Raw genomic sequence first — 11815 nt, forward strand, 5'->3', positions numbered from 1 at the left:
ACGTCGTCGTCTGTCGTCTTTCTTGGTCTTCCATAGATGCTTATATATCTACACATCAGGTTCTTTGGTGTGTAGAGGATAGTTTCAGATTGTCTTGCTTAAATATTTGTTCTCATTAGCGATTCACTTACCGTCAATAATAAGTGTTAAGAGGAAATATGAATACTGAAAACTGCAGATGGGTTGGACACCGCTGATGATCGCATGTTCGGCTGGACGACTGGAAGTTGTTCGATATCTGATCACTCTTCCTTTGGTGAATGTTAATACGCCAAATAACAACAAACAAACTGCTTTACATTATGCTGCAAGTAAAAATAGGCCGCAGGTAATATTCTACATACAGGTCATTATATTCTTTCAATCGTTCGGTAGAAAGTTTGCTTCGCATAAGTCAAATTTAAATTATGAGATCAAATCTGTAATTAACATTTACGGCTGAAACTATTTGATATTACGATTAGGGAACTATTCAGGAATCATTTAAGAAATTATTTAAGATTAGAACTTAAATATTTAAGATTACGACAATTTTACTGAAAAATGGTGCAAACGTGAATGCACAGGACAATTATCAAGCAACACCACTACACCGAGCTGCTTCTCAAGGTCACGAAAAGGTTAGTGATGGGACTGTATGAATAAGTGACCAAACTTCAATGAACATGAAATGATCATGTTTAACTGATCACAACACGTGATAAAATAATTGTTTTTAGATTGTACCTATTTTATTGAATGAACCAAGCTTAAGGATTAATATCACCGATTCTGCTGGTTGTACAGCACTGTAAGTTTACCGGATGCATTTAATAGCTAGGAGATTTTTCTTCTGATTAATTTTTTCTAAGCTAATTAAAATTGAAATCAGAGAAATAAATAAATCAGTTCATCTGTACTTGTTTGTTTTCTTTTGCTTTATTTTCGGAATTTTTTTCTCGAGAGACATTTGGAAACAATTAAGCTTCTTTGTTTTTTCTCCGTAGGCTAAACTCCAACTTTCTATCCAACTCTAACTGAAAACTCTATCCATATTTTCAATCGCTTAATACTTTATGTAAATGAAAACATATCTATTTATAATGGTTTAATATATCTTTGCAGAAATTTGAGCGACTTAAAGTGACCTTTTTCTAATTTTTCTACTTCTGTTTTTATTTTGTTGTTTATTTCGACTTCATTAATGGACCTGAGATTCTTTTTATTTCTTATGCTAAATAGGGAGGTTAAACATCGGAATAAATTGTAGGCATTTGGCAGTGGAGGAACAACGGGAAGACATCGCTATATTGTTGGCGGAACATGGTGCTGATTTGTATTCCGAAAATAAGGTATACTTTGAACTGTTTAAATTTTTTTCTGATGTTTCAGATATTTTCAAATTAAACGTTCTTGGTTGAATTCTAAATTGTTTGGATTTCTTATTATCGCTAGCTAGTGAGAACAAAACTGTCACATTTATCCATACCCTAATCAATAGCAGGATTGGGCGGGATGGTTTTACTTGTGGTTTCCTGATCCCATTTTAGGATTTCAATGAGTTAATCATATTTTCACGGTTTTAAGGAATAAATGGATACTTCTTTCGATATATTATTGATTTCTGATTGGTTGCGTGGAAAATTCTTTTATCATAAACTTTTATCTTTCTTCAGGAAAAACAGACACCTTTAGCCTTGGTGAAAACTAGTGAACTGCAGATGAAGTTAAAAGCTGCCGCCTACCGATACTTATCCAAAACGCGTTAATTTATTGTTAATGTTATATTAATTTCCGTTTTATTATTTGCTTTAAATAGTAAATTTTTTCAATTTATTGTGTTCTTTACTCACATATAATCATTGGTTTTGATGCTTTTGATGATCTCTCTCCAAAATTAAGAACTTTATATAATTTATTAAACCAACCCTTTGCCAGATGACGTATTCGCCCTGCAAAATTAAAATCATTGTAACTGTTAGGACGTGACGACATACCTGAAATAATGGCCGAAATTAGACCGCTTGAAAGGTTTCATTGCCAGCCGTCAGATGCATTCTGTCACTCCTTCTGTACTTGAACCGCTCGCATTTTCCGATCTTAGATAAAGCAGAGAAATAATCCATCCAGGTTGCTCAAAACAATCTCGAATGTGTCTGATGTTACACTGCCACTGCTTTATTATATAATCACGAGATGTACAGATCGATTCGAAAGTGAATTGTGCATGCTATACATTCTACCAAGAATTAGTTACATTTTTTAATTTTTTATGCAAATTACACAAGAAAAAGCATACCCGAGGGAGATGTTATATTCACCGTCAAGTCATTTCTTCATTGTATACTTCATAAGAAGCAGTTATAGGCGGTTGATCTAAAGGCTCTCTCTTCCTCTATGCTTCTTTGTCCTTCTATACAAAAGCCTACTTTCGGATTTGCAAGTTTTTATCCTTTTTTCTCAATTTATTTTTACATTAAAATCTTGATTATTTAAAAAGAGTTTACTGTTGCAGGAATGGCTGAGAACACATTCTTGGGTTGTGATATCAAGGTAACTTTACCTTTTAATTGTCCTCAGACTATGTTCAATGTTTCATAAACATGGTGACAATATGTGGAATTGATATTGTGTTGGAGAAAAAGCATTTTAAAAATAAGTAAAAGTGGATTGTCGCAAAGATATGGATGTACATTGTGGTATCTGTTACAATATTTGCTGGAAGTCTGGAAGTATACCACACCATACGGAATTACAACAAAACGAATAAAATTTTTGACAAAGTGCTATATATTGGTATACCAGTAATCTTTCTTAGCTCAGCTATTCTGGGCTTTATTGCTACATGTTTAGACAATACATGTCTCCTCTGTCCACTTCTAATCATTTTTGTTAGTTCTTATTCATTTATTTTCATAATCGAAATGACCAACCTTTTATTGTCACATCTTGATCTCCTGATCCTTCTCTTGGGATATCTATCCATATTCATAATTGCATGACTGAGTGATTCAAAAGAAGACAAATTTTAATAGTGAACTACCTAAACCCTGGCTTGGATAGTTTCCATTAAATCATTATTACCAAATGATGTTTCTCACCTACCCATTGCAAATATCTTCCTTGGATGTCTCACCTCAAACTTGTCCCGGGGATCCGCGAACAAGAACAGATGATAGAAGAAGGTTAAAGCTATGGCGCAGAATTGATTTATTTCAATCGTCTATTCAGAACGATCTTTTCCCATCCGGTTGCTCCTAAAATTAATGATCAAGGAAAACTGCAAAAAGATATATTGATTTATTCCTATAATCTAATATCCTTATGAATACTTATGGTTTTTAGACAGTTTTACTGCCATTGATTATTGTATCTAATGTACTCTTCTACATGGATTGCATGTCCCAGTTGGAATGTAAAGGTATGCTTATTGATGACCACAGTGTGGATCATATCATACATATAATCTTTTAAATAACCGGGGAAAATACAGGAGAAGTCTGAATGAATAAGATGAAACTATTAAAACAGTCAAAAGGGGAATCACTGTGATTACTCGGGAATCAATCAATGCATTATGTATATATCTGTTAATGGCTAGTTCATCAGTCCATATGATCTTTGTTTAAATTTGAATGAATAAAATGAAGAGAAAGCTGTTGTGCTCGGATATTTCAGGCATACGATCATCTCAACAAAAATTTTACTTTTAGGTGATGAAGTGAGTATTGCTACTACGACGGCTATCTTTATGGGTAGCATAGTCATTTGCATATCAACGATGCTGATTGTTTTTCGTTACTATCGTCAAATAGCACAATAAATTCTAGACAGTATTGCCATCACAGAACACGATCCTTATTCTTAACTCTATTTATAAAATATATCGGAATGAATACGATTAATTGACAAGATTCCATTACAGTGTTGAAACTAAAGGTGAATCAATCCATTAGTCGCATTCAGAATCAGAACATGTATTCTCAGAATCAGAACATGTATTACGACTAATGTTGATCATAAAAAAATTATTATATAAGCAAAATATAATCAGAAATTTACGCTGTATTAGTGCTGAAAATTCCTACAAGGTTACAGAAAGGTTGATTCTTGAAATAGAATCAGTCTGATTATTCTTTGTCCAGAAGTAATAATACCCGTATCGTGCGTAAATGATAAGTGAATGATACTTATGTTCCAATACTGAAAGCAAGAGTTGCCGAACAAACTGTATATTTTGCATTATTATTTATAGATAACTCTCGAAATGCAAAGAAGCTGTCATGAAAATGAAATACTTTGTTGGTAGAATCCATCTTGATTATATCGAAAAAACTCATCCCATCATCATTTGACAATAATTCTTAATACGAAAGAGTATTAAATGACCAAGATAGTCTATTTAAGAGATATTTCTTTGTTCCACCAGTTGATGACATCGTAGGATGACATGGTAGCTGGACCATGTTCAAATTCCTTCTCTTTTTTTTTTTTCATTTACAAATCTAGCTTTCAAAAAATGACAACTACAATAAGGTGTCACCTACTGGGCATTTACTTTCTTTAATATCACTTAAAATCCTGGATGTGTGCATGTTTCGTCTTAGCAACTACAGTTGGCTTACCCAATAGAAGATCCAAATCAATTCCCGATGATAATTGTTGTATTATAAAAGAAATTATTCCTGAATTCTTTTTATGCTGAATTCGCATAAGTTTTGAAAATTTACATCAAATTTTAGTTCATTTTGCATACGTTTCGGTTATTTTTCCATTCTAAGCCTTTCTTTTTCGATGAAGAGAAAAGGGAATATTTATTGTTGTCCAATTCGATTAATTAGCATAAATTAATTGAAGAAACAAAATGTTTGGATATCTGTGGACATTACCAGTAAACTATACTACAAAATAAGATTTTATGGTTAAATTGCATGACCAACAAACAAAATATCATTCTTTTATCAATTCTTCACTATGTATAATTTGCTTCTTCTGATGACAGCAAAAATATGAGCTCAAAAATACGCGATAATCTTCTAGGCCTTCAAACTTCATTGTCACGGTAACCGATTCTTATTTCTGTAAACTCTCCTCGTATTGCTGTAAATTTGGAATTATTGTGAAATATATTGGTCATCAAAACTGTTTAGAATGAAGTGCAAACAAAGTTACTTTAACTTAGATGCTTCTTTTTACTTCCATATTATTAGTTGAATTATTTGTAATTCTATGAAAGCATCATCCAACATTTATCCAACATTCAGCATATCATTTATCGCAAAATATCAATTGATACACTGATAAGATGAGAGAATGAATTTGGAACAGCTCTGATTACTTACTGATAACATCGGGTCATTTTTTCCATTTTCAATCGGTGTTTCTTCACAGATCCATGCTTTATCATACAGTTCAAGTTTGTATTAGGAAATCATTTATACTGAAGTTTTTACGCTGACGTGTTTTTTTTAAATAATTTGGATATGAAAGTGAAGAAAAAAAGAAATTGAGTCACGGATGGTAGGGAAAACGGATTTGAGATCAGAAATGCTTGTAAATTTCCGGGATAAAAGGTGTCTGTATTTATTAATTTCTTTTTCCCCTTACCAGAAAATGTTCTAGAAATTTGATTTTTACTCGTAATTTCTTTGGTGCCTTAAAATAAGATATTCAAATTCAGTTTCAGGAAATTTTCTGGATAAAAATCAAGTATGGAGAGAATAAACAGTCATTATTATGATCGTTATCCGCATTCCTGTATTACTGATCCATCCATCAAACTTTGTTGCCTCCAGGACTAATATCATTACTTCATCTAAGCGGGTTATGTTTTTTCAAAACTGATTCGAGTGCTAACTTCCTTACAGCTTAACGTAAGCTACGAAGTAGAAGAATATCAGCTCATTTTACAACTGCAATCATTATTATTATTGTTGTCGGTACTTTTACATCTTCATGTCGACAAGCTCGTAAATGAAAGATGTTTTTCACTGTAAATTTATTTCAATCATTATCCCTTTAAGAGAACTGAATGGAAATCTTTCTTAATCTCTACTTTGTCTGCCACTGAATCTGAATGACCATTGTCCGGTGGTGCTATTTTATTAGAGAGGAGAGATTCCGAATCAAATTTAAAATGAGTTTTATCCTAAACACTTCAAATAACACTACTAATCGGTCAATGCATGCCCAGTGATGACATAAACACTCCTTTTCAAATAAATGTATTGAAAATTGGAATAACTAAATAAAACTTTTAAAGGATTTGAATTGACATTTGCATTATTTGCTAAGTTTTTTTTCTTTTCGTTTTTAAATTGAATTTCTACAGCCACGCAGATGGTAACAAGCACATACTGCAGATGCACCGCTAATTGTGTCTAAATTAAATTACTGCACAAATGGTAAGACTTAGTCCTTTTCTTCTTTGATAAAAAAGTAAGATTATAGTAATGATCAATATCACTTCGTTTTTGTTGCTTCTTTAGTTGCCTATACCTAAGGAATTTAATATTTTAATCACGTGATCCTTCATCTTTTGCTATATCTTTTCTTCTTTTTTTTTCTCACTTTTTTAATTTTTGTCTTGATAATCTTTCCTGATTTTGATAATGATACAAATTCATGGGGATTGGTTTGAGGGAGCAATAGATGGCGCGAATTTTTCTCTGCTGACAATTTTAATCGGCATTTCAGAATATTAACAGTAATTTTTTATGATAGGAAAGGGTATATGGTGATAGTGCTAGGAGACAAGTATAAGTACTCTGCCAGATAAAGTAGTATAGGTAAAATTGAGGCAAGCTGTGTAATCAAAAGTTTATTTGATCATAAGGGGCGTTATCGCCGTTAGATGTGCTATGAAACGGAGACGATGACAACGAAGGCTTTGCAGTGCTGTCCTCATCATGCGTCGCTGTTCGAGTGATTGCTGCTTGCTAATTTTTGCTGAAGTCCGGAATTTGACCTGAATTTCGTCCATTGTAGATTGAGGATTATTTTCTGAGATTTAGGATGCTTTAAGGAGTAAAGAGAGAAAATAATTTAAGATTTCAGAGTGAATTTTAAAATCATTAAGAAGAAATGTTCAGGAAATAGAAAGAACATCCTTCACCGCTTTGTCCCTTTTGTTTGTCTATTCCCTCCTTTTTTTTTGTCCCATTTCGTTTGCTATACAATTATTCTAATATTTTGATAAAAAAATTAACTTTTCTGACTCTATCAGTATTAATTCCCTGTTATACTCAAATGCAACATGAAATTTGTTACTGATTTCATAACTGTTCAGGTGAATTTACCAACCATTCCCAATTGTTCAAATGAATTTATTATCGATTCCGCAACTATTCAAGTGAGTCTACTATCGATTCCGTAACTGTTCAAGCGGATCTATCATTGATTCCGCAATTATTCAGGTGAATCTACTATCAATTCATAACTGTTCAAATGAATCTACCATCGATTCCGCAATTGTTCAGGTTTTGTTTCCTTTAAGAATTATAATTTTTTTGGGACAATTTGGGCTACTGTATCATGATTCATTATGTATTTATATTATTGGTAACAAGAAGGATTAAACGTAATTAGCTTTAGGTTGAATAGCAATAAGTCCAAAAGATATGCTATGGTTGACCTCCTTTAGACTTGATGAATGAGTTTCCAAATGGAGGAAGCTATTTCCCATGTCTATTCATGGGCGCAAGAGCACATATGTATGTAAATTGATTTTGTGCTATTGCTTGGAAAATAATCGATAGAATTCCTCCTTTGACCTTCAACCTTAATTTGATCTTGTTTTCAAACTTTTCGAAGTCTAAATCCCCAAAATACTTGAACACATTCTACACTTCGAGTTTACCCTACTTCTCAAATGCTTATCAAATTGTGCCAGGAGTTCTAGAGATTTTCGAAAATTTCATTCTTTAGTGGCAGCATTTATCGCAGCTGTTACCGGAAGTGAACATAATTCTTGTTATTACCATCCAGAAGGACAAAAGTGAAGGACATTGGCTTTCGAAGTTGTCGAAGAACTCAATTGGCATCCCTATTTTCACATATTATTTTTGAGCGCTATCGGTCTACCATTGATTACCGTACTTCAAATGCATTTATTATTATGGCTTTAGTTACCGCACTTCTTGCGACATCCTTCTGTTTACAAGGTAGTAATTTCTAAATTTCAGCTTTTTCTGTTTAGGAGAAAGATCCCATTATAACAAACTATATAAGTATAACAATGTTTTGACCTCCAAAAAATGTTGCAATTTGGTTCACAGATCAGAGACGTATTGTTCCTTATAAATTTGCGCAATTATCTCTATCAAAATGGATTCTATCTCATTAAAAAAAAAAAATTTGAAATTGGATGTCCTTAAGCTAATCATAGCAGCAAAATTTAAGAATCACCTAAATAAATAAATGCAAGAGAAGAAGCATTTACACTCGAGGAAGTTTTAAATTAAGAACTTATTTAGAAGTAGGCCCGTTCCCCTTTAATAATGGATAAGAAGTGCTGTAATTCTGGAAATGCAACCACAAAGAATTCCAATAAAGGATTTGATGTCAAGGAGAGAATATTAAATAAATCTTTTTTTTTTCACATCACAGTAGAAACATTGATAAAAGAAAGTGAATGAGAAGGCGGATTTGAAATTTCTGGCGGATTTTTAGGAAGATGCTAAGCTCTTTTTGGGCATATCTCTTATCAGTATGATGGGTCGAAGGTCATTCATATCAGCTTCCTAAAGTACTCATTGCTTACATCACCATCTTCTCAAAATGTCCAAAATACCACAAGCCACAAAATTGACACTCTCCCATCTGCTCAAAAAACAAAATACCGTATATCGAAATTAAGAAATTAGATTGATTAATTTTTTAACTTTTTTTTTACATGAATATGTATGATATTTTATGTTTCAAATCTTTAGTAATAGATAGAAAAAGTTCTATTTCGCAGATAATAGTTTACATTAAAGAGAACTAAAATCCAGTTGTCCATTTGTTCGAACTGCTTTTCAGGAATTAATTTCAAAGAAGTTGATTTGCTTCTCAAATGTGTACTATAAGTGGCTGTTTATAAGATATGTAAAAATCCACAATCCATAAATTATTATTTCTTCGTTACTTATTGGTTATTAAATGCCAGAATACCATCACTAACTGGCTAGGCTCGCTAGTATTGTTGTTGTATAGTTAATGGAACTTCTCAAGAAGATATAGAATATTGTATAATAGCATGAAAGTGGAAGTAATTTGAAATTTGAGTAAATAATTGGTTATTTTTAATATAACTTATAAAGCTAAGAAATGAAATTAAATGATTCATTCCATTTGTGATAGATAGCCACCTAAATTATAGTGGTACTACCCTGAATTCAACTGCTCTTTTAATCAAGCCAGTAGCGACGATTTTTGGAATCTAACTGAAAATGAAAACCATCGATTGGTAAAAGGCGTTAAGTTATTTCGCCCAAATTCAATTCATTCGTAATATATTAAATTGACGACTGTTTTGGAAGAGAGAGACTCTTTTTGGCTAAAACTTTCCAAAATTTCCCAACTATGAAAGGACGATAAATTTAGACTGAAATGATTACTTGTTATTGGAAAGTTTAAAAATTCAATTTCCTTGTTATTTTGTTTGTGAAATTTTATGAACCATAGGTAAAGTGAGTTAGGATGTTTACTGAGGCCATCTGTATTCATCAACTGCGAGACTCATTAATCGGGTAGATTAATAACTGCGCTCTCATAAACTCGTCATTTGACGCCGTCGACTAACATTATTTTGTATATCGGATTTGTTTGGAGGGAAGCAGCAACTAATAATATTTTAATTAGAATACTTTTAATCATTGAGTCTGACTGCTAGCAATCTGTGATAATTAAAAATATTAATTATTGAATTTCGAAATCAGTATCATTTTTTAACACCTCAACACTTCACATGAATTGAACAATATCACATTAGTTTTAATGGATGTTTCAGAAGGTGAAATATATTCTGCTTATAAATACATTTTGCGCCCTCTGTAACCACCTGGCCATTTTGTGGACTCGCATCACCAATGTCAATTAATTAGGATGAAATGAGGATTAGTACTTGACATTTATCCGTCTTTCGTCGACATTCCATGGAGGAAAAGAGATGAATGATTTGGATACATTTAATACAAATGCAAATAAAACCTGAAGGAAACCAATTTTGAATGGTTTCATTTTAGTCGTTTGGCCTTACAATTTGTGTTTGGAAGGTGAAAGCTGAAAGTTTTAAGGGAATTCTAATACTTAGTATCTATGACAAATTATCAAATTTGGCCTTTTAAATTTTACTAATCTGTTTAGGGTTCAAATCTAAATGGTCTGAAATTTCAAAACAAAAAAAATTGATGTTCAGCAATATTGTAATTGAATTAATTCAAATCATTCGGTTTGCTTACTTTCAAAGTAATCTGATTTAAAGCATCTCTGTATTTAAAAAAATATTTTGCATGAGTAACCTTCAACTCTCAGATCAAATATCAAATCCACTGATTTCTGCGAAAGTTTCTCGTCACCTTTTTAATCCCTAAGGAATAATCAGAGAATCGTTTGTTAGGCTGTTGTCATTGATCTTAGGAGGATGAATTGTTTGATGAATTGATTTTTCAACATCTTTCCTAGATGATCGGTTTGGTTTTCGTTTAAGTGGCCTGATGACTAGTCTTTTACATCTCAGCCTTCATGCACGTCAAATTGTAGTGACCAATTTGACAAGATAAATCTCTTAGCCAAAATGGCCACAGCAACAACATACCACTCATTCTCATAATCGACTCTTTCCTCTTCTCTTTTTATGACCCAGTAGTTTGAAAATATATAACTTGTTAGATAAGAAAGAGAAATTCCTTTAAAGCACGTTAAAACCACCTCAATTAGTATACAGATTTGAAATGTAAAATGTATTTTACGTCTTACCAGGATTAATTAGCACTGCAAAATGATGATAATTACATAAAGAAATGTATCGTTTCAGGTAAGATGAATACACTGACTTATTGCCTTATAAACGCAAATCGTTTTTATTGCAAAATAAAAGCTTTCATATTGCTACCTAATACGTCGGGTAAAAATATAGACTGAACATCCGGTTTTCCTGAATGCTTAGCTATAACAATTCTGAGCTCTTTCTTTGCAGAAAAGAGAAATCTCGAAAATGAAAAATGAAGAAACTGATAAATAAAAATTGTTTGTGAACGATAACCATTTATATTCCAATATTTGTATTTCAAAAATTATATTCAATGGATAACAAAAATTTTAATTGCCTTTTTCCTAGCTAGAAATTACGAGAGAAGAGAAAGAGAGAAAGAAAAAAGAAAAAAAAACTTAAAACTGGAATAAAATTCAATATATACATCAGAAAAAAAAGAAAGGCTGAGAAAAACTTTTTTTGAAGGATGTTGCATTTTATAAAATTATCCTTTAAAAGATTTGAAAATTTCACCAAAACTGGCAATGTAAACTTCATGTAATATGACAAATATTTCCCTTGGAGGTATTGAGAAGAAAACTTTGAGGACTTTTTCTCCTCCCACTGTTTCGTTATTTCTGATTAAGTGCAATCCAGTTGGCATATAATAAAAAGCAGTCAAAAGAACATTCCGGACATTTTCTGAATGTTTCTTTTTTATGTATGATAATAAATCATTTTAGAGTATGAACAGTTTTTCCTAACCAAAAAAAGAGAATTTCTTCAGTTTTGTTATGCTGAAACATTTCAAATTATGAACGAATCTTTTTTTTAGACATTCAGTCCTTGAAAACACCAGAAAAATACCGGGAATGTTCGCTG

The 11815-nt window shown here is 32.1% G+C and overlaps 1 protein-coding gene across 1 annotated transcript in view; it reads left to right on the plus strand.

Annotated features, from left to right (window-relative positions):
* The window catches only part of LOAG_16844 (hypothetical protein), a gene marked incomplete at both ends in the record, with an annotated part of 4321 nt that extends 2573 nt beyond the window's left edge, over positions 1-1748 (plus strand). Inside the window, 5 exons of the mRNA XM_020449501.1 lie at positions 179-328; positions 522-620; positions 720-790; positions 1250-1331; positions 1656-1748. Coding sequence (XP_020306956.1) covers positions 179-328; positions 522-620; positions 720-790; positions 1250-1331; positions 1656-1748 — 495 coding nt within the window. The remainder of the gene's footprint in view (positions 1-178; positions 329-521; positions 621-719; positions 791-1249; positions 1332-1655) is intronic.
* Between the last annotated feature and the right edge of the window lie 10067 nt (positions 1749-11815).

This window comes from Loa loa, assembly GCF_000183805.2.
Source record: "Loa loa unplaced genomic scaffold supercont3.23, whole genome shotgun sequence".
In the NCBI taxonomy this organism is placed as follows: Eukaryota; Metazoa; Nematoda; class Chromadorea; order Rhabditida; family Onchocercidae; genus Loa; species Loa loa.